Genomic DNA, 23,796 nt, shown 5'->3' with positions numbered 1-23,796 from the left:
AATCTGATGTCACACAGTGAAGAGTGAATGTAGAGGAATGTAACTAAATTTTATGCACTAACCGTGCTTTAAAGTACCAGCACATCACACACTCCAGCAGTCTCTCTTTCTCTCCAGTATATGAAGACTTGGTGGTCCTTCTGAAAAAATACTGCCCGGTTGCTGTAGAAGTTACAAACAAGGATGGAAAGACACCATGTGATCTCTTGAAGTGGATAAAAAGGACAAAGGTAATGAGTCAAAATGTAAGTACTGTAACAATTGGGGTCATGCATGGAGCTGAATTTACACAAATCTTTTCTAGAGATGGCAAAGTAGTAGAATTAGAGGACACGAGTCGAAGTTGTGGGGGGAGGGGTGTCAACTTGGGAGTAATGTCAGTGTGAGGGAGTGGGTAGTATATGGCCAGGTTCCCATAAGAACACTCCCTTACTGAAGCTGAGAGTGAGCTACATATGTACATAAGTATTTCCATACTGGGAAAGACCAAAGGTCCATCAAGCCCAGCATTCTATTTCCAACAGTGGCCAATCCAGGTCACACATACCTGGCAAGATCCCAAAAAAGTACAAAACATTCTATACTGCTTATCCCAGAAATAGTGGATTTTCCCCAAGTCCATTTAATAATGGTCTATGGACGTTTTCTTTTAGAAAGCCGTCCAAATCTTTTTTAAACTCCGCTAAGCTAACTGCCTTTACCACATTCTCTGACAACGAATTCCAGAGTTTAATTACACGTTGAGTGAAGAAACTTTTCTCTGATTTGTTTTAAATTAACTACATTGTAGCTTCATCGCATGCCTCCTAGTTCTAGTATTTTTGGAAAGCATAAACAGACGCTCTATCACATCTTCCCTCAGCCGCCTTTTCTCCAAGCTGAAGAGCCCTAGCCGCTTTAGCCTTTCCTCATAGGGAAATCGTCCCATCCCCTTTATCATTTTCGTCGCCCTTCTCTGCACCTTTTCTAATTCCACTATATCTTTCTTGAGATGCGGCGACCAGAATTGAACACAATATTCGAGGTGCGGTTGCACCATGGAGCAATACAAAGGCATTATAACATCTTCATTTTTGTTTTCCATTCCTTTCCTAATAATACCTAACATTCTATTTGCTTTCTTAGCCACAGCAGCACACTGAGCAGAAGGTTTCAATGTATCATCAACGATGACACCTAGATCCCTTTCTTGGTCTGTGACTCCTAACGTGGAACCTTGCATGCCATAGCTATAATTCAGGTTCCTCTTTCCCACATCCATCACTTTACACTTGCTCACATTAAACATCATCTGTCATTTAGACGCCCAGTCTCGTAAGGTCCTCTTGTAATTTTTCACAATCCTCCTGCGATTTAACGGCTTTGAATAACTTTGTGTCATCAGCAAATTTAATTACCTCACTAGTTACTCCCATCTCTAGGTCATTTATAAATATGTTAAAAAGCAGCGGTCCCAGCACAGACCCCTGGGGAACCCCACTAACTACCCTTCTCCATTGAGAATACTGACCATTTAACCTTACTCTGTTTTCTATATTTGAACCAGTTTTTAATCCACAATAGAACACTACCTCCTATCCCATGACTCTCCAATTTCCTCTGGGGGCTTTCATGAGGTACTTTGTCAAATGCCTTCTGAAAATCCAGATACACAATATCAGCCGGCTCCCCTTTATCCACATGTTTGTTCATCCCTTCAAAGAAATGTAGTAGATTGGTGAGGCAAGATTTCCCTTCACTAAATCCATGTTGACTTTGTCTCATTAATCTATGCTTTTGAATATGCTCTGTAATTTTGTTCTTAATGATAGTCTCTACCATTTTGCCTGGCACCGACGTCAGACTCACCGGTCTATAATTTCCCAGATCTCCTCTGGAACCTTTTTTAAAACTCAGTGTTACATTGGCCACCTTCCAATCTTCTGGTACCACGCTCTATTTTTTTTTTTTTAATTTTTTATTTATATATGCCTTGAATTATAACAGCATAGCATCAAAAAGCCAATTACTTAACATAATACAATCATCAAATCCAACATTTAACATTCAAGGTGTCTAATAACCTGACCTTCTTGCAACCCCGTCTTTTACCCCCCCTCCCTCCTCCCTATCTCCTTTTAAAGGAGTTCCTCGCTGTTCAATATTATAACACAGTTATCCTGGTTAGTTATAGTTAGAGTCTCTACCAGTCTGGAGTATGTTTCTCTCATTGTCCTTGGTCCTCACATCCGAGGCACTATTAGCTGAGGAGCATCAAGCTCTCTCCCAGCCTGTGCTCTCCATGCTTTGTATTTGTCCCATACCTTAATGAATTGGCTCATTTGTGCATTTCGAATCGCTGTCAATTTCGACATCTGGTAGATGTAATCCATTTTATGTATCACCTTTTTCTCCGAGGACAAGCAGGCTGCTTGTTCTCACTGATGGGTGACATCCACGGCAGCCCCTCCAATCGGAATCTTCACTAGCAAAGTCCTTTGCTAGTCCTCGCGCGCCCGCGCGCACCGCGCATGCGCGGCCGTCTTCCCGCCCGAAACCGGCTCGAGCCGGCCAGTCTTCTTTTGTCCGCACTCGGTACGGTCGTGTTTTCGCCGTGTCGAGCCCCGGAAAGTCGACCTCGCGCGTCCTTTTTTCGTTGACGTGTGTTTTCTTCGGAAAATCTTTAAAAAATTGTTGGGAAGTGCTCCGGAAGCCCCCCGGGCTTCGTTTGCCCCTTCCCGTATTTTTCAGTCTTTGCCCCGGTAAGTTTTCTTTCGTCGTCGGGGTAGGCCTCTTTTCGGCCTCGGTCGAGATTTTCTCCCTAAAACTTTTTGGTGCTCAAATTCGTCATTTCGGATTTTGATTTCGCCGGCGTGATTTTTCCGCCCATGACATCGAAGCCTTCCAGCGGCTTCAAGAAGTGCACCCAGTGCGCCCGGGTAATCTCGCTCACTGATAGGCACTCGTCGTGTCTTCAGTGTCTGGGGGCCGAGCACCGTCCTCAGAACTGTAGTCTGTGTTCCCTGTTACAAAGGCGGACTCAGGTAGCGAGATTGGCCCAGTGGAACGTTTTGTTCATAAGTACATAAGTAATGCCATACTGGGAAAAGACCAAGGGTCCATCGAGCCCAGCATCCTGTCCACGACAGCGGCCAATCCAGGCCAAGGGCACCTGGCAAGCTTCCCAAACGTACAAACATTCCACACATGTTATTCCTGGAATCTTGGATCTTTCCAAGTCCGTTTAGTAGCGGTTTATGGACTTGTCCTTTAGGAAACCGTCCAACCCCTTTTTAAACTCTGCTAAGCTAACCGCCTTCACCACTTTCTCCGGCAACGAATTCCAGAGTTTAATTACACGTTGGGTGAAGAAAAATTTTCTCCGATTTGTTTTAAATTTACTACACTGTAGTTTCATCGCATGCCCCCTAGTCCTAGTATTTTTGGAAAGTGTGAACAGAAGCTTCAAATCCACCTGTTCCACTCCACTCATTATTTTATATACCTCTATCATGTCTCCCCTCAGCCGTCTCTTCTCCAAGCTGTATAGCCCTAGCCTCCTTAGTCTTTCTTCATAGGGAAGTCGTCCCATCCCCGCTATCATTTTAGTCGCCCTTCGCTGCACCTTTTCCAATTCTACTATATCTTTCTTGAGATGCGGCGACCAGAATTGAACACAATACTCAAGGTGCGGTCGCACCATGGAGCGATACAACGGCATTATAACATCCTCACACCTGTTTTCCATACCTTTCCTAATAATACCCAACATTCTATTCGCTTTCTTAGCCGCAGCAGCACACTGAGCAGAAGGTTTCAGTGTGTTATCGACGACGACACCCAGATCCCTTTCTTGGTCCGTAACTCCTAACGTGGAACCTTGCATGACGTAGCTATAATTCGGGTTCTTTTTTCCCACATGCATCACCTTGCACTTGCTCACATTAAACATCATCTGCCATTTAGCCGCCCAGTCTCCCAGTCTCGTAAGGTCCTCTTGTAATTTTTCACAATCCTGTCGTGATTTAACGACTTTGAATAACTTTGTGTCATCAGCAAATTTAATTACCTCGCTAGTTACTCCCATCTCTAAATCATTTATAAATATATTAAAAAGCAGCGGTCCTAGCACGGACCCCTGAGGAACCCCACTAACCTACCCTTCTCCATTGTGAATACTGCCCATTTAACCCCACTCTCTGTTTCCTATCCTTCAACCAGTTTTTAATCCACAATAGGACATTTCCTCCTATCCCATGACCCTCCAATTTCCTCTGTAGCCTTTCATGAGGTACCTTGTCAAACGCCTTTTGAAAATCCAGATACACAATATCAACCGACTCCCCTTTGTCCACATGTTTGTTCACTCCTTCAAAGAATTGAAGTAAATTGGTCAGGCAAGATTTCCCCACACAAAAGCCATGCTGACTTGGTCTCCGTAATCCATGTCCTTGGATGTGCTCTGTAATTTTGTTTTTAATAATAGCCTTACCATTTTCCCAGGCACCGACGTCAGACTACCGGTCTATAATTTCCCGGATCTCCCCTGGAGCCTTTTTTAAAATGGGCGTTACATTACCACCCCTCCAATCTTCCGGTACCACGCTCGATTTTAAGGATAAGTTGCATATCACTAGCAGTAGCTCCGCAAGCTCGTTTTTTCAGTTCTATCAGTACTCTAGGATGAATACCATCCGGTCCAGGAGATTTGCTACTCTTCAGTTTGCCGAACTGCCCCATTACGTCCTCCAGGTTTACCGTGAAGTCAGTAAGTTTCTCCGACTCGTCCGCATTGAAATACCATTTCCGACACCGGTAACCCACCCAAATCTTCCTCGGTGAAGACCGAAGCAAAGAATTCATTCAGTCTCTCCGCTAGCTCTTTGTCTTCCTTGATCCGCCCCTTTTACACCCCTCGGTCATCCAGCGGCCCAACCGATTCTTTTGCCGGCTTCCTGCTTTTAATATACCTGAAAAAAATTTTTACTATGTTTTTTTGCCTCTAATGCTATCTTTTTTTCATACTCCCTCTTGGCCTTCTTAATCTGCGCCTTGCATTTGCTTTGACACTCCTTATGCTGTTTCTTGTTATTTTCAGACGGTTCCTTCTTCCATTTTCTGAAGGCGTTTCTTTTAGCCCTAATAGCTTCCTTCACCTCACTTTTCAACCAGGCCGTGTGTCTTTTGGACTTCCGTCTTTCTTTTCTAATTTGCGGAATATGTATGGCCTGGGCCTCCAGGATGGTATTTTTGAACAGCGTCCACGCCTGTTGTACAGTTTTACTCTCTCAGTTGCCCCCCTAAGTTTTTTTTTTTACCGTTCTTCTCATTTTATCATAGTCTCCTTTTTTAAAGTTAAACGCTAACGTATTGACTTTCTGTGTACAGTTACTTCAAGGTCGATGTCAAAACTGATCATATTATGGTCACTGTTATCAAGCGCGGGCCCCAGTACCATAACGTCCCTCACCAGATCATGCGCTCGGGCTCTTCGTCGGGAACATCGAACACCAAAGTGTCTCGGATGCATCGACGTCGTCAGCGTCCAGACCTTCATCCTCGGTCCGCCCAGTGCATCGAGTGCGATCGACGGCATCGGGTTGGGGCCCCTGCATCGGCGCCGAAACATCGGATAGCTGCAATCGACGTCGGGTGTACCGGACCTCGTCTGCTGATGTCGTTCGGGACGGTGGTGCACATCGTCAGGAGTGCAGGGTGAGGGCTGTCCATTCCCCTGCTGGTGGCGGTGAGCTCGGGATGGGGTCTCCCCCCTACCCTGAGGGCTCCTGCGGTACAGCCCCCCTACCCGAGATCCGACCTCGGCCCCACGGAGGAGCGACGGCTGGATTCTACGTCCTCCCTCGTGCTGTGCCGGGGAGCTCGCTGTGACATGCTTCGGAAGAATAGTCGAAGAGCATCGACACCGGTCCTCCACCTCCCCGCGTCACGGCACCGAGAGCTCTGGGTCGCCGAGGGAGTCGGCAACCCAGCAGGCATCGGCACCGGAGAGGACCGCTCACCCTCTGGTCAGGAGGTGTCGATGCGCTCCACTCTGGACAGCCCGAACAGCCTCCACGCCCGGAACAGGTTCTGACGTCGACGCCTGCATCGACCCTCCATGCCTTTCTCTGCAGCCGCTCTGAACGAGAGCCTCCGGGCCGTTCTCCAGAATTCTGGGAGAGCTGTTGCGCCTACCCTCCGGTACCGGCGGTGCTTTGCGCCTCCGGTACCGTCGAGCGTGGCGCCGGCTGGCCCATCGCCCGGGGTGAGGTCCCGACGTCGGTTACGCGTGCGGTGCCGACTGCGGCCACCTCCCAGGAAGGCTCCCCGACTACGTCGGCGGAGGGAGCTTCGCCGATGCGGGCGAGGGAGTCTACCTCTCGACGCCCCCCATCCGTGGACGTGGCTCCACTGAGTCGAGCCGGGCGAGGTTGCAGACACAGGTTCGTGAACTTGTGTCTGACACCTGAAGGTGAGGCCTCGTGGGAGGAAGAGGAAGACCCCAGATATTTCTCTGACAAGGAGTCTGAGGGTCTTCCTTCTGATCCCACTCCCTCCCCTGAAAGACAGCTTTCTCCTCCTGAGAGTCTGTCTTTCGCTTCCTTTGTCCGGGAGATGTTCTACGGCCATCCCCTTCCCGGTGGTTGTGGAGGACGAGCCCAGGGCTGAAATGTTCCCTTGCACCATGTCCTGAAAAAGACATTGCTTGCGAACTGGACCAAGCCATTAAGTAATCCCCACATTCCCAAGAAGATCGACTCCCAGTACCGGATCCATGGGGACCCAGAGCTGATGCGCACCTCAGTTGCCTCACGACTCTGGAGTTGTGGATCTGGCCCTAAGAAGGCTAAGAGTTCTAGGGAGCATGCTTCGGCGCCCCCGGGCAAAGACTCTAGAACCTTAGACTCCTTTGGGAGGAAGGCCTACCATTCCGTCTATGCTCGTGGGCCAAAATCCAGTCTTACCAGCTCTACACGAGCATACACATGCCGGAACAATGTGCGGCAGTTGGCGGGCTTGGTTGATGCGCTCCCCCCTGAGCAAGCCAAGCCTTTTTCAGGAGGGTGGTCAGGCAGCTGAAGGCGTGCAGAAATTTCCTGGCCAGAGGGGTGTATGACACCTTTGATGTTGCGTCCAGGGCCGCTGCTCAAGGTGTGGTGATGCGCAGGCTCTCATGGCTGCGTGCCTCCGACCTGGAGAATAGACTCCAGCAGCGGATTGCGGACTCGCCTTGCCGTGCGGACAATATTTTTGGAGAGAAGGTCGAGCAGGTGGGTAGAGCATCTCCACCAGCGGGACACCGCATTCGACAAGTTCTCCCGCCGGCAGCCTTCAGCCTCTACCTCTACAGGTAGAAGATTTTTTGGGGGAAGGAGGATGTTCCCTACTCTTCTGGCAAGCGTAGGTACAATCCCCCTTCTCGACAGCCTGCGGCCCAGGCTAAGCCCCAGCGTGCTCGCTCTCGTCAGCAGCGTGCGCCTCAGCAAGGCCCCGCGGCTCCCCAGCAAAGCAAGGGGCGAGCTTTTGACTGGCTCCAGCAGAGCATAGCCGACATCCAAGTATCAGTGCCGGGCGACCTGCCGGTCGGGGGGAGGTTGAAAGCTTTTCACCAAAGGTGGCCTCTCATAACCTCCGATCAGTGGGTTTCTGCAAATAGTCCGGCAAGGATACACCCTCAATTTGGCCTCAAAACTCCAAATTGTCCACCGGGAGCTCAGTCTTACAGCTTCCAGCACAAGCAGGTACTTGCAGAGGAACTCTCCGCCCTTCTCAGCGCCAATGCGGTCAAGCCCGTGCCATCCGGGCCAAGAAGGCTGGGATTCTATTCCAGGTACTTCCTTGTGGAAAAGAAAACAGGGGGGATGCGTCCCATCCTAGACCTAAGGGCCCTGAACAAATATCTCGTAAAAGAAAAGTTCAGGATGCTTTCCCTGGGCACCCTCCTCCCCATGATTCAGGAAAACGATTGGCTATGCTCTCTGGACTTGAAGGATGCCTACACACACATCCCGATACTGCCAGCTCACAGACAGTATCTGCGATTTCAGCTGGGCACACGTCACTTCCAGTACTGTGTGCTACCCTTTGGGCTCGCCTCTGCGCCCAGGGTGTTCACAAAGTGCCTGGCTGTTGTAGCAGCGGCACTTCGCAGGCTGGGGGTGCACGTGTTCCCATATCTCGACGATTGGCTGGTGAAGAACACGGTCCGAGGCAGGAGCCCTGCAGTCCATGCAGATGACTATTCGCCTCCTGGAGCTACTGGGGTTTGTGATAAATTACCCAAAGTCCATCTTCTCCCAGCACAGAGACTCGAATTCATAGGAGCTCTGTTGGATTCTCGGACTGGCTCGCAGCCTATCTCCCAGAGACGAGAGCCAACAACTTGTTGTCCCTCGTCTCGCGGGTGCGAGCGTCCCAGCAGATCACAGCTCGGCAGATGTTGAGATTGCTAGGCCACATGGCCCTCCACAGTTCATGTGACTCCCATGGCCCGCCTTAACATGAGATCTGCTCAATGGACCTAGCTTCTCAGTGGTTTCAGGCTGCTGGGGATCTAGAAGACGTGATCCACCTGTCCACGAGTTTTCTCGAATCCCTGTATTGGTGGACGATTTGGTCCAATTTGACTCTGGGACGCCCTTTTCAAATTCCTCAGCCACAAAAAGTGCTGACCACGGATGCGTCTCTCTGGGATGGGGAGCTCATGTCGATGGGCTTCACACCCAAGGAAGCTGGTCCCTCCAGGAACGCGGTCTACAGATCAATCTCCTGGAGTTGCGAGCGATCTGGAACGCTCTGAAGCTTTCAGAGATCGGCTGTCCCACCAAATTATCCAAATTCAGACAGACAACCAGGTTGCCATGTACTATGTCAACAAGCAGGGGGCACCGGATCTCGCCCCCTGTGTCAGGAAGCCGTCAGCATGTGGCTCTGGGCTCGCCGTCTCGGCATGGTGCTCCAAGCCACATATCTGGCAGGCTGTAAACAACAGTCTGGCCGACAGACTGAGCAGGATTATGCAACCTCACGAATGGTCGCTCAACTCCCGAGTGGTGCGCCAGATCTTCCAAGCGTGGGGCACCCCCTTGGTGGATCTCTTCGCATCTCGAAGCGAACCACAAAGTCCCTCAGTTCTGTTCCAGGCTTCAGGCCCCCGGGCAGACTGGCATCGGATGCCTTCCTCCTGGATTGGGGGAGGGCCTGCTGTATGCTTATCCTCCCATTCCTCTGGTGGGGAAGACTTTGTTGAAACTCAAGCAAGACCGAGGCACCATGATTCTGATTGCTCCTTTTTGGCCGCGTCAGATCTGGTTCCCTCTTCTTCTGGAGTTATCCTCCGAAGAAACCGTGGAGATTGGAGTTTTTCCGACCCTCATCACGCAGGACGAAGGGGCTCTTCTGCCATCCCAACCTCCGGTCCCCTGGCTCTCACGCCTGGATGTTGAGAGCGTAGACTTTGCCTCTTTGGGTCTGTCAGAGGGTGTCTCCCGCATCTTGCTTGCTTCCAGGAAAGATTCCACTAAGAGGAGTTACTTCTTTCTATGGAGGAGGTTTGCCATCTGGTGTGACGGCAAGGCCCTAGCTCCTCGCTCTTGTCCTACACAGACCCTGCTTGAATACCTTCTGCACTTGTCTGAGTCTGGTCTCAAGACCAACTCTGTAAGACTTCACCTTAGCGCAATCAGTGCATACCATTACCATGTGGAAGGTAAGCCGATCTCAGGACAGCCTTTAGTTGTTCGCTTCATGAGAGGTTTGCTTTTGTCAAAGCCCCCTGTCAAGCCTCCTACAGTGTCATGGGATCTCAATGTCGTTCTCACCCCAGCTGATGAAACCTCCTTTTGAGCACTGAATTCCTGCCATCTGAAGTACTTGACCTGGAAGGTCATTTTCTTGGTGGCAGTTACTTCAGCTCGTAGAGTCAGTGAGCTTCAGGCCCTGGTAGCCCAGGCCCCTTACACCAAATTTCATCATAACAGAGTAGTCCTCCGCACTCACCCTAAGTTCTTGCCAAAGGTTGTGTCGGAGTTCCATCTGAACCAGTCAATTGTCCTTGCCAACATTCTTTCCCGTCCTCATTCCTGCCCTGCTGAACGTCAGCTGCACACATTGGACTGCAAGAGAGCATTGGCCTTCTATCTGGAGCGGACACAGCCCCACAGACAGTCCGCCCAATTGTTTGTTTCTTTTGATCCCAATAGGAGGGGAGTGGCTGTAGGGAAACGCACCATATCCAATTGGCTAGCAGATTGCATTTCCTTCACTTACGCCCAGGCGGGGCTGGCTCTTGAGGGTCATGTCACGACTCATAATGTTAGAGCCATGGCTGCGTCGGTAGCCCACTTGAAGTCAGCCTCCATTGAAGAAATTTGCAAAGCTGCGACGTGGTCATCTGTCCACACATTCACATCTCATTACTGCCTGCAGCAGGATACCCGACGCAACAGTCGGTTCGGGCAGTCAGTTCTTCAGAACCTGTTTGGCTTTAGGATCCAACTCCACCCCCCGAGGGCCCTGTTTTGTTCTGTTCCAGGCTACACTCTCAGTTAGTTGGTAAATTTTTTTAGGTCAATCTCAGTTACGTCCTCGCCGTTGCGAGGCCCAATTGACCATGGTTGTTGTTTTGAGTGAGCCTGGGGGCTAGGGATACCCCATCAGTGAGAACAAGCAGCCTGCTTGTCCTCGGAGAAAGCGAATGCTACATACCTGTAGAAGGTATTCTCCGAGGACAGCAGGCTGATTGTTCTCACAAACCCCGCCCGCCTCCCCTTTGGAGTTGTGTCTTCCCTTGTATTGTCTTGCTACATACTGGACTGGCCTCCTCGAGCCAGTTTCGGGCGGGAAGATGGCCGCGCATGCGCGGTGCGCGCGGGCGCGCGAGGACTAGCAAAGGACTTTGCTAGTGAAGATTCCGATGGGAGGGGCTGCCGTGGACGTCACCCATCAGTGAGAACAATCAGCCTGCTGTCCTCGGAGAATACCTTCTACAGGTATGTAGCATTCGCTATCGTTGGCGGGGCCACCAGATTTCTCCATGCTGCCGCCACATTATCTTACTTGCCACCAGGAATGTGGTGGCCATTGATATAATGGTAGTGGCAATCCCTGTGGTCTAAAGTGTAGTAAACATTGTTCTATCGTCAATGGGAAGGTTCTGTCTAACATTTGTTCAATTGTTCTATGATTTCTTCCCAATAAGTTTTTGATTTTTGGACATGACCACCATATGTGGAGCATATCTCCCACCTCTAAACAGCCTCTCCAGCATCGATTGGATACCCCCGGTATATCTTTGCTATTCTATCCGGAGTGTAATACCAGCGATATAATATCTTGTTACCACTCTCTATCATGGCACTACTTACAGAACCTCTCAGTAGCGAGCCTAGTGCTCGCTCCCATTTTGAGTGGTCGTGATTGATCCCCATATCCTTGGCCCACTTTCGTGTATAGTGTACAAGTGGGTTTTTGAGTGACTGCAGGGCTGCATATAGTCGTGTAATGCTTTTCCGACTATCCCCCCCTCCTACCGCCCGTTCTATCTCCGTCTCTTTATGTTGCAACTCTTTCTTAGCTTTCCTAGTAATATAGTCTCGCACCCTCGCAAAATACATGATATGATGTGGTGGGAGATCAAATTCCTCCTGTATCTTCTCATATGAGCACATTGTTCCCTCTTCCCACAGTTGCCCTAAGTGTTTCAGTCCTCTCTGCTCCCATTGTTTATAGATTTTATCCCCTTATTCCCATCCGAAGTCTGGTGCACCCCGTATGTACATTTTACGAAAATATTGTCTATTAGGGCAGAACCACTGTCGACCTGCACTCCATGTTAGTAAGGGGAATTGCAAGGCCACTGGCAAAAGTTGTGCCATTGCTCGTATACGCTTTCTGGGCAGCCATAAGAGCATAGCTGGTTGATTAAGCCCTACCCAGTGCTTTACCACGCTCGATTTTAAGGATAAATTACATATTACTAACAATAGCTCCGCAAGTTCATTTTTCAGTTCTATCAGTACTCTGGGATGAATACCATCCGGTCCAGGAGATTTGTTACTCTTCAGTTTGTAGAACTGCCCCATTACATCCTCCAGGTTTACAGAGAATTCATTAAGTTTCTCCGACTCGTCAGCTTCGAATACCATTTCTGGCACTGGTATCCCACCCAAATCTTACTCAGTGAAGACCGAAGCAAAGGGTTGGTGGAGTTAACTTGCTGAGTTAGGGAGGGCAGGGAGGAGGTAAAATGCCTGCAGCAGAACAGAATGGAAAGGCCCCAAGTGACGGAATTCTCTCAGGTTGTTCCCGTTGGCTGCAGTACCTGGCGAAAACCCTGGAAAGAGGAGTGGCCCTCAACAGATGTTCCTACCCTGTGTTTGCTAGAAGCAGAGCTTAAACTGAGGTAGGACAAGTTTCCCTTGAAACCTTAAAGTTAGCAAAGTGAACCTGTGGAGCCCTGTAAGGAACGGTCTACACTGCCCATTGGGCACCATCTAAGTGGTTTAAAAATAGCTAATTTAACAAAAGCTGAGATAATACATACAAAAAGAAAAAATGAAAGAGGTAACTCCATTTATTATATAGAAAAGATAAAGAAGAAAATTAATATTCATTGTGCATTTCTGGAGCAGTACTTCGGTCCTGAGTACAGAAACTTTGAACTAGCACATACTTGCAATCCCCTGTTACCACCCTAAGCAGGCTTCCTGTTTGCAAAGGAAGGTAAAATTATGTATCACACCTGATAATTTTCTTTCCATTAATCATAGCTGATCAGTCCATAGACTGGTGGGTTGTGTCCATCTACCAGCAGGTGGAGATAGAGAGCAATCCTTTTGCCTCCCTACATGTGGTCATGTGCTGCCGGAAACTCCTCAGTATGTCGATATCCAAGCTCCATCCGCAGGACTCAGCACTTAGAGAATTACACCCACAAAGGGACACTCTGCCCAGCTCACCACCGCCGAAACGGGGGAGGGGGAATTAACCCAGCTCATCCCCACACAAGTGGGGGAGGGGAATCCATCCAGCTCATCCCCGCGGAGCGGGGGGAGGGACACCACACCCGCCGATGCGGGGGGGATCTGGCTTATCCTGCAACCGCAACCGCGGGAGGAGCTGACTGACCCTAACACCGCCGAAGCGGGAGGGGTACAAAGCTGCCCTACTGACCGCACGAAGCGGGAGGGAGCGCTGGGCAGAATTTAAGTCTCAATCCCAGCCCCGTAAAACGAGGGGAGAGGAATGCAGCAGCTCACTGTAACACAAATTCGTCTCAACTCTTGAAGAATCCATTGAAAAACTTGAACACGAAGTCCTCCTGACCAGGAACTGAAGACTAAACTTGAACCTGAAATGCAACCAGAATATAAACAATACAGATATCTGGGAGGGGCTATGGATTGATCAGCTATGATTAATGGAAAGAAAATTATCAGGTATGATACATAATTTACTTCCATATCATCATGCTGATCAATCCATAGACTGGTGGGATGTACCGAAGCAGTACTCACCCAGGGCGGGACATAGAAATCCCTGACCGCAACACTGAAGCTCCGAACCGGGCCTCCGCCCGAGCAGCCACAGTCAAGCGGTAATGCCTGGAGAAGGTATGGGCCGATGCCCAAGTTGCCGCCTTGCAAATCTCTTCCAAGGAGACGGACCCGGCCTCTGCCATCGATGCCGCCTGAGCTCTAGTGGAGTGAGCCTTCAGCTGGATAGGCGGCACCTTCCCCGCGGCCACATAAGCCGCTGCAATGGCTTCCTTGACCCATCTTGCCACTGTAGGCTTAGCAGCCTGCAGACCCTTACGAGGACCTGCAAACAGGACAAACAGATGATCCGATTTCAGGAAATCATTGGTCACTTCCAAGTATCTGATGATGACTCGTCTCACATCCAGATATTTGAGAGCAGAGTATTCCTCTGGGTAGTCCTCCCTACGAAAGGAAGGGAGACAGAGCTGCTGATTCACATGGAAGCGAGAAACAATCTTGGGCAGGAAGGAAGGCACTGTGCGAATAGTCACTCCTGCCTCAGTGAAACTGCAGAAAAAGGCTCTCGACATGAGAGTGCCTGGAGCTCGGAAACTCTTCTGGCTGAAGTGATAGCCACCAAAAAGACTGCTTTCAACGTCAGGTCTTTCAGAGATGCCCTCGACAAGGGTTCAAAAGGCGGCTTCTGCAAGGCTCTTAGCACCAGGTTGAGATTCCACGCAGGCACCACTGAGCGCAGAGGAGGGGCGCAGGTGATTAACTCCCTTGAGAAAACGTACCACATCTGGCTGCGAAGCCAGGGAAGCACCCTTCAGGCGGCCCCTGAAGCAAGCCAGAGCCGCTACCTGGACTTTAAGGGAACTGAGCGACAGGCCTTTCTCCAGACCTTCTTGCAGGAACGCCAGCACTGAAGAAATTGGAGCAGTGAAGGGAGAAAGTGAGCCTGCTTCACACCACGCTGCAAAGGTACGCCAAACCCTGGCATAAGCAGTAGAAGTAGAGCGCTTCCTCGCTCTCAGCATAGTGGCGATGACTTTGTTTGAGAAGCCCTTCTTCCTCAGACGCTGCCCGCTCAATAGCCAGGCCGTAAGACCAAAGGGGGAGGGATCCTCCATCACCACGGGACCCTGATGCAACAGGCCCTGCTCCACTGGCAGCCGCAGAGGGTCGTCCACTGAGAGCCTGATCAAGTCCGCATACCAGGGACGTCTGGGCCAGTCCGGACCCACCAGGATTATCCGGCCCGGATGCTTTGCCACCCGGTCTAGTACCCTGCCCAACATGGGTCAGGGCGGGAACACATAGAGAAGCTCTTGTGTCGGCCACTGTTGGAGAAGAGCATCTACTCCCAGAGATCGAGGGTCCCGTCCTCTGCTGAAAAAGCGCGGCACTTGGCAATTGGCCGATGACGCCATCAGATCTAGGCTCGGCTGGCCCCAGCGCTTCGTGATGTCCAAGAACGCCTGAGCCGATAACTGCCACTCTCCGGGATCCAAGGTATGGCGACTGAGAAAGTCCGCCTTGACATTCATGACTCCGGCAATGTGGGCCGCTGACAGCTGTTCCAGGTTCGCTTCCGCCCACTGGCATAGATTCATGGCTTCCTTGGCTAGAGGGGCGCTCTTGGTACCTCCCTGGCGGTTGACATAGGCCACAGCCGTGGCATTGTCCGACAGGACCCGTACTGGCTTCAACGCCAGTACTGGGAGGAACTCCAAAAGTGCCAACCGAATGGCTCTGAGTTCCAGGAGGTTGATAGACCACTTTGCCTCTGCAGGAGACCAGAGCTCCTTCCCAAGCAGTGGGCTCCCCAGCCCGTCAAAGAGGCGTCCGTCGTGACGACAATCCACTCCGGGGTCACAAGAGGCATCCCTGCAGACAACTTTGTCTGTCTGCAGCCACCAGCTCAGCGCCTTGCGCACTGCTGGGTCCAAGGGAAGGCGCACAGCATAATCCTCCGACACCGGAGTCCAGCGCTGCAGCAGAGAGTGTTGTAGTGGTCTCATATGAGCCCTGGCCCAGGGCACTACTTCCATCGTGGCCGTCATAGAGCCCAACAGCTGCACATAGTCCCAAGCCCGGAGCGGAGAGGCTACTAGGAACTGGTCCACCTGAGCCTGAAGTTTGACAATCCGATTGTCCGGCAGGAACACTCTGCCTAATTGGGTGTCGAATCGAACTCCCAGATACTCCAGGGACTGAGTCGGGCGCAGCTGGCTTTTCTCTCAGTTGATGATCCACCCCAGGGAGCTCAAAAGAGCAATCACCCGGTCCACAGCTTTGCCGCACTCTGCATAAGAGGGGGCTCGGATCAACCAGTCGTCCAGATAAGGATGGACTTGTACTCCTTCCTTTCTCAGGAAGGCCGCGATGACCACCATTACTTTGGAGAAGGTCCGCGGAGCCGTAGCCAACCCGAACGGGAGAGCTGAACTGGAAGTGTCGGCCCAGGACTGCAAAACGCAGAAAGCGTTGATGAGGAGGCCAGATGGGAATATGCAAGTACGCTTCCTTGATGTCCAAGGATGCCAGGAACTCCCCTGCCTTCACTGCCGCTACAACAAAGCGGAGGGTCTCCATGCGAAAGTGCCGAACTTTCAAGGCCCGATTGACCCCTTTGAGGTCGAGGATAGGCCGGACAGAACCTCCTTTCTTTGGTACCACAAAGTAAATGGAGTAACGTCCCTTGCCAATCTGATTTTCTGGCACCGGAACGACCGCACCCAGGCGGATCAGATTGTCCAAGGTCCTGCTGCACTGCCACAGCTTTGACCGGAGACTTGCAGGGAGAGAGTACAAAACCCGTCTCTTAAGGGTCGGCAGAACTCTAGCTTGTAGCCGTCTCTGATGACTTCCAGCACCCAAGCGTCTGAAGTTACCCTGGTCCACTCGCCCAGAAACGAGGACAGGCGTCCTCCAATTTGCACTGGGCCATGGACCAGGACCCCGTCATTGGGTACGAGACCCTGGGGGAGGACCGGAGGGCGCACCTCCGGGACGGCGGTCTCTGCGAAAGGAATGCTGCTTGGGGGAGAAGTTCCTCTTGAAGGAAGAGGGGGCAGAGGAGCCCGACTTGCCCGGGCGGGGGGGAGGTACCGACGGGCTTCCTGAAACCGTCCTCTGGAGATACCGGGGCGAGCACTGGCCCGAGCCCTGACCTATGGTAACCTCTTGCCCTTAGACGTGCCGAGATCGGTCACATTTTGTCCAGCTCGACCCCAAAGAGCAGCTTGCCTTTAAAGGCAACTTAGCCAGGCGGGACTTAGAGGCGTGTCCGAAGACCAATGTTTCAGCCAAAGCCACCACCGCGCAGAGACTGTCTGAGCCATACCTTAGCCGAGGCTCTCAAGACATCATACAGCAAGTCTGCCAAATAAGTCAAGCCCGATTCCAGGGCCGGCCAATCAGCCCTCAAGGAAGGATCGAGGGGGAAGCCCCGCTGCACAATCGTCAGGCACGCCTGGCCACGTAGGAGCCACAAACTGAGGCCTGCAAACTTAAGGCAGTCGCCTCGAAGGACGACCTTAAGGCCACCTCCAATCTTCTGTCTTGGGCGTCCTTTAGGGCCGTGCCACCTTCCACCGGCAACGCCGTTTTCTTAGTCACCGCAGTGATTAAAGAATCCACGGTAGGCCAAAGAAAGGCCTCACGTTCACCTTCAGGCAAAGGATAGAGGCGGGACATAGCCCTAGCCACTTTAAGGCTCGCTTCCGGGACATCCCATTGAGCCGAAATTAAGGTGTGCATGACATCATGCACGTGGAAGGTTCTAGGCGGGAGCTTCGTCCCCAGCATAATGGCGGAGCCAACAGGGGCTGAGGGAGAGACGTCCTCCGGAGAGGAAATCTTTAAAATGCTCATGGCCTGCATTAACAGGTTGGGCAAATCCTCTGAGCGAAAGACCCGTGCTGCCGAGGGGTCATCCGCTCCATCCGAGCGGGAATCCGTCTCTTCCAAGGAATCCCCAAAGGGACCGTTGGGAGAACTCAGATACGCTGCCCTCATCTACATCAGAGGAAACAGCGTCCTCTAAGGCCTGGGAATCCACCCGAGGGGCGTTTACTTCCGGGGGCCTCAACCCCTTTATCGGATAAGGGAGAAGGGGCAGCGTTCTGCATAAGGAAGGCCTGATGCAGCAGCAAAATAAACTCGGGGGAGAAACCCCCCAGACTGTGCACTTCAGCAGCCTGGGACACAGCCCTAGACGCACCCTCAACCGGCGCTCGTAGAGCGGGGGGAGAAACATGCTGCGCATCCAAGATGGTGTCCGGCGCGACACTCCGTGAAGGAGCCACGCGGGAAGAACAGCGCTTAACTTTAGCCGCTTTTTTGCCGTCGCCCAAATCAAGGGCGGCCATGGCATGAACGTCTCCCAGCTCAAGGGCGGCCCAAGAAGAAGCCGTCCGAGCAGAGTGGCCGGCCAAGATGGCGGAGGCGAGCAGCGGGGGATGGGCGTTTATGGCGGGAAAAACCGCCGCACCGGAGGAAGACCCGGGACACTGACCGGCCTCCGAACTGACACCCAACAAGGGCGAATCAGACTTTAATACCCCCGCATCCCCGCTAGGAGCGCACACGCGGTCCGGGGAGCGATTCTTCGCGCCCTCGCCCTCTGACACCATAGGCCACGTGGAGATCAATCGGGGAACCCCCTGCCCGCTATAAAAAAGGTAAAAATTACCTGCTTCTCGCTCCGAGCTGTAACGACCTGGTGTCCCAGTGAGTAGCTGCAATAAACGTCGAAATAAACGCCTTTAAGGACGTCCAAAATTTTATTTTTTTTTTTTTAACGGAGCCAGCGGGAGGGGGGAGAAAAGGAGGGACCTGGCGCCACCAGGTTTGCACTTGCTCAAGAAGAGCCCTCAACCCCAGGCACTCAACAAAACCTAAAAATTAGGCTTGGAGGCCTAGCCAGAGCTGCTGCTGTGTGTGACCACCACCTGCTGAGATAGAGAACATACAGAGGAGTTTCCGGCAGCACATGACCACATATAGGGAGGCAAAAGGATTGCTCTCTATCTCCACCTGCTGGTAGATGGACACAACCCACTAGTCTATGGATTGATCAGCATGATGATATGGAAATTTGCTTACACTGACAGTTGAGGCCATTACTGACTTGTAGTCCTCATGCTCAGGAAGGGACCTTCTGCTGCTGTGGCCATGTATTGATAGTAACAGTGACCAGATCCTCCTCACAGCTTTGGCAGGGAAGAGTTGAGCAGGTTAGGAGGTATAGTGGAAGAAAAGGACAGGGAAAGGGAGACACATGGAGGCATTTAATAGGGGACATTGATTGGAGGGTGGCTACAGAGAATAAGGGAGTTGATTTCTTGTATTCATGACAGTTGGTAACCCTAGGGGTCATATGCTTGTTAATGGTGGGAGGAGTGTATTAAGTTAGCAATTGCCCTGCTATTTAAATTATTATGAGCCTTGTTAAAAGGCATTTCTCCTGTTTCTTAGTCTTCTTGTGGAGTGACGGCATCTAGCGAAGGAGGAAGAGATGATACAGAGAGGGATCCTGCTGCGGTGGAGAGAGAATGGCATTGGAAACTCTTTGAAGAATGCCAGGATGAGTTTCAGGAGAGCTTTGGGCAGTACGATGGTAATAAAATATCACTGAGAAGCTTGGAGAATGTAACTGTCACAAAGATGGAATGGGAAAGACTTTATTCACAGCTCAGTGTAACAAGTAGACTTCGAGGGAGGGGGAATAACATAATATATATTTCCAAAATAGAATTTAAAAAGAGGCCTTGAAAGCTCAGGATAAAAATGTATATCGTAGACAGGGCTTATTTTGAGGGGGTACTTGGGGGTACTGAGTACCGGCACCTTTTCCATTGTCTGCTAAAATTGACCCATGGTCCCCAAGTTTTTAATGATAGAACTCAAAGCTCTACACACAAATTCTGCCTTGTCATAGATTCTCTGCTTGGTTGCATGGGGCCTGGCTATTATGGGGTGGGTCCCTCAGTAATCACCCAACTCCTGAAAGGTGTCCTAGCATTTGAGTACCGGCACCTTTTTTGCTAGAAAAACACACTGATCGTAGAACTTTAATGATGAAGAATTATTGTAGGGGAATATGGGGGAAAGTAGAAGGAAGAGTATATATATATATATATATATATATATATATTTTTTTTTTTTACTTATTAAAACTATTAGGTAAATATTTAATAATGGCTTACAAACAAGACAGGTGTATTTTGGGTTGGATGATGTGTTGAAGGTTTGTATATTTGATATGGGGAGGAAATATTTATGAAGTATTAACACTTTCAAGACTCTACATTCATCTATTTTTGTTTTCCTGTATCTCAGTGCTCATTTCTGATCACATCCTGAATGCAGCTTTGATCCTGCTTCCCATCATTTCTCATTTACACCCCTTTTCCCAAACTTTATTCTCAGCACAGGCTTCTCTCACCTTCAGCCTTTGTCCCTTGCTTTCCTTCTTTTTGGGTTAGAAGGTTTTCTCTTAATATACACCGAGCCTCATCTTTTTACATTTTCGTTAGGATATATTTCTGAGAGAAGCATTCCACTCTTGTCACCTATCACTACAGCACTTGTCCCAGTCCATTTTTTTTCTCATTCTTCTTACTTGATTGTAAACTTCTCATGTTAAGAACCTCTTTAATCTATTGTGGTGGTGTGATCTGTCCTAGCTTATCAACATTTATCTTGTACAGCATGTGTAACTCTGAAATAATTTAACAAGTCTATGAATACTGAACATTTTCTCTGGTTGTTTTAGAGGACTTCTGTCGAGCAGATTCTGAACCAGAGAGCTTTGACAGTTGGGCAGAGCGCATGGCAAGGGAGTACAGCAGGAAACATCAAAGAAATCAGCCTAGTGGCAGCACTGCAAAGGCAGCAGAAGAGCAACACAGAGACAAGGAACGACAAGAATTCCAAAAGCGTTTAGAGCAGGAGCACCGTCAGTACCAGGAGCAATCTTTGCGGCAACACCAGGAGCTGCGCAGCAGCAAGAAGCAGTGGTATGAATACCAATGTGCCACTGTGTTTTCTGCAAGTGCCACTGAGCAGCTAAGGTATCACAACATTCCATGGCCGTGTCTAAAGGGTGGTGTGGAGGACATGGTGGCCATTATTCTCCATGGCATAGACTCCAGTGATGCAACAGAATACAGGCGCTACCTGCGCAGGCAGCAGGCCCTTTGGCACCCAGATAAGTTCCTTCAGCGCTGTGGACCTCGTCTGTATGAGGCAGACCGACAGCGAATTCTTGATACTGTGACTGCATTGTCTCAGAACCTTAACAAGTTAGCAGGAAGTGTGAAATAGTTCCTGCTTAGCATAGCCATAAGTGGAGTATGGAGGAGAGGGTACTCTGTGGAAGAGCCATTTTTATTGATATTTTAGTGTAATACAATTTATAAAAATCAACATCAATGTGTGGCAAATAAACATAAACATGGTGAAAAATGGATGTGTTTTTTCTCATTTAAGTTTTCCAGTGCAAATTAATAGCACTTTGTAAACCACTTTAAAGGTTATGTGTCAGGATGACCAGAGGCAGATGTAGGTTATCTTTGCTCTCAAGCCCCTTGTTCTCCTTGAACACATTAGTTTTGTGAGGAAATTGGCTTCCTGTGAGTTGAATTCAGGTTCAGGAGTAGACTAGTGGTCGCCCTTTCCCTGAAAAACAGTATGTCTGGTAAAAGAAAGAGGGAAGTGCAGATGGGGGCAGGCTTGCAACTTTAAGGGAGATGGTTCTGTTTGAGAAAGGGAGTCAACCATATGGATTAAGTAACAAAAACTTGTATGCCTGCCCACAGGTTAGGTATTTTATTAATTGGTTGAGACAGTGTTACGGACAAAGATGGAGGCATTCTTTCAAGAGTGGGTACATTGGTATGTATGTTGTGGAGATGCCTGCTAATAGAAAGATACTGAAACACGGACGAAAGGAGTGAGGGAACTTCTGTATAAAATTAAAAATGTTGGAAGTACAATAGGGTACTGTTATAGCATTGTGTTGGTGATGGTGCGTTCTTTTGCTAGATACCCAATGTTAGACTCACACTGTGTTATGAAAGTGTAATTTCTTCTATTGAGAGTGGACTGTTTATCCTATGCAATGATGAATAAAATCTTCTAAAAATTAAAAAAAAAAAAAAAGAAAGATACTGAAACAGTTGGAAGATCTATACCCTCATCTCCCCCTATGTTCCCACCTGTAACCTCCGCTCACAGGACAAATCCCTCCTTTCAGTTCCCTTCTCCACCACTGCCAACTCCAGGCTCCACTCATTCTGCCTTGCCTCACCCTATGCTTGGAACAATCTTCCTCAACCCCTACGCCAAGCCCCCTCCCTACCCATCTTCAAATCTCTGCTTAAAACTCACCTCTTCAATGCTGCTTTCGGCACCTAACCTTTCGTGAAATATAGTGTGCCCTATCAGACGGACTCTACACTTGTCTTTAGATTGTTTAGATTGTCTTTAGATTGTAAACCTGTCTCTTAGATTGTAAGCTTTAGATTGTAAGCTCCTTGAGCAGGGACTGTCCTTCCATGTTAAATTGTACAGCGCTGCGTAACCCTAGTAGCGCTTTAGAAATGTTAAGTAGTAGTTTAAATTAGAAGGGGTAATGCATGACTGCCCAAGATCCTTTGGGAGGGTTGTGAGAATAAGCAGAGGGTTCATCCAGAGGGCATGCATGATGGGTGGGAAAAAGAAAATGGTGGTACAGTGACCTGGAGGAATGTGTATCCCTCATCTTGCGATTAGCAATACGAGTTGCCTAATTTAATGATGATGGAAAAGTTGTTGGTGGAAGAGGATGGGATAAACACGAAGGATGGAATCAAAACAAAACGTGTCGGTGCTTAGACAGTAATTCCAGTACTAGGGAAGTGAGGCCAGTACTGGGCGGACTTCAGTATGTGTCCCATATATGGCAAAATGGGACAGACATTTATGGTCTATGTCCTGATTGTAGTAAGATTTGGATGGATTAGAGTGGGCTTTGATGGTGATTCTCGTAATTAGGAAGTAGGACTTTGCTGGGCAGACTTCTACGGTCTGTGCCCCGAGAATAGCAGAGACAAATCAAGAACAAGTATGTATTTTTTGTGTCACATTCATATTGCATGCTATGAGTGTATCTCAGGGGGGAAGGGAAGACACCTTAAGGTTGATGGTGAGTAAAATATTGTCAGTTTGCAACATTGTTGGATTGCTGGTTTAATCACGTATTGACAATGAATGTGATTTTCCTGCGTAAAAATTATAAAACTATTCTTTCATGATTGTGTGACTGCCCTATTTGTAATGCCATTGCTAGTATATGATCATGACTGAGTGTAACCTATACAGAGTGGCAGATGTGGCTCTGGACTACATGGACCATGCGGGTCTTTATAGGCCGTCATGTACTATGTTACTATGATATTGTGTGGGAGGGAGCATATTCAGCATATGTTTTCCCCAGGGCTCATGGTGAAGTATTGAATACTCCGAACTTTTGGGTCATTATTTAATTTAAAATAGGCATTTATAGGCTACCAAAATAGTTTAAAAACAGATTCCAATATAGTACAACTTGCTGTTTGCACAACATGTAAAATACATCAAATAAAACACAGTTATGAAGGAGTCCAAACAACAAAGACCATTAAACCAATAGTTTAGCAAAGGTATTTTGAAATAGCCAAGTTTTAAAGCATGGAAATCCCTGTAGGATGGTATAGATCTCACTTTAGAAGGCAGAGAGTTCCAGGTTTTTGAACCCCTTCCTGAAATAGTCCTGTCTCTTGTTTCCCTTAATTGAAATGACTTAACCATCAAGTGATTCTCATGTACAGAAGGTAGTTGTGAAAGAGACCTAAAGAGACAAAATGGTTTAGCTACCCTGGAGCCAGGTCATAAAGAACTTTAAATACTAACAGAAACTTATATGTGATATGTGCCCTTACTGGGAACCAGTGCAATTGAATCAGGTAAGGCATCCTGGCCTGCCTTCCCTTCTCCTAAAAACAGTTTGGCTGTCACATTTTGTAAACCTTGCTATCTATGTAATTCTATGCAACATTGCAGTAATCCAGATTAAGAGAAAAACATAGCTTGGACAATTGCAAACCAAATATTGAGGCTCCCAAAAAAAAAAAAAAAAAGGTTTAATCTGATTGACTAACCTCGAATCGTAAAAAGATTTTCTTGCATAAGAATAGCCATACTGGGTCAGACCAATGGTCCATCTAACCCAGGATCCTGCTTCCAGCAGTGGCCAATCCAGGTCACGAGTACCTGTCAGAAACCCAATTAGTAGCACCATTCCATG

At 49.2% G+C, this 23,796-nt stretch overlaps 1 protein-coding gene across 4 annotated transcripts in view; it reads left to right on the top strand.

Moving 5' to 3' along the window:
* NFKBIL1 (NFKB inhibitor like 1) overlaps positions 1-21,551 on the top strand; it is a 35,064-nt gene extending 13,513 nt beyond the window's left edge. For 2 of the 4 annotated variants that reach the window (XM_030203771.1, XM_030203770.1), the window contains exons 3-5: positions 118-245; positions 18,945-19,086; positions 20,245-21,551. In XM_030203771.1, coding sequence (XP_030059631.1) covers positions 118-245; positions 18,945-19,086; positions 20,245-20,795 — 821 coding nt within the window. In that variant the 3' untranslated portion in view covers positions 20,796-21,551. The remainder of the gene's footprint in view (positions 1-117; positions 246-18,944; positions 19,087-20,244) is intronic. The other 2 variants (XM_030203772.1, XM_030203773.1) reach the window with 1 other exon arrangement.
* Positions 21,552-23,796: the final 2,245 nt, after the last annotated feature.

The sequence above is a fragment of the Microcaecilia unicolor genome, chromosome 5 (assembly GCF_901765095.1).
Source record: "Microcaecilia unicolor chromosome 5, aMicUni1.1, whole genome shotgun sequence".
NCBI lineage: Eukaryota > Metazoa > Chordata > Amphibia > Gymnophiona > Siphonopidae > Microcaecilia > Microcaecilia unicolor.
This window is presented reverse-complemented; position numbering and strand designations above follow the sequence as displayed.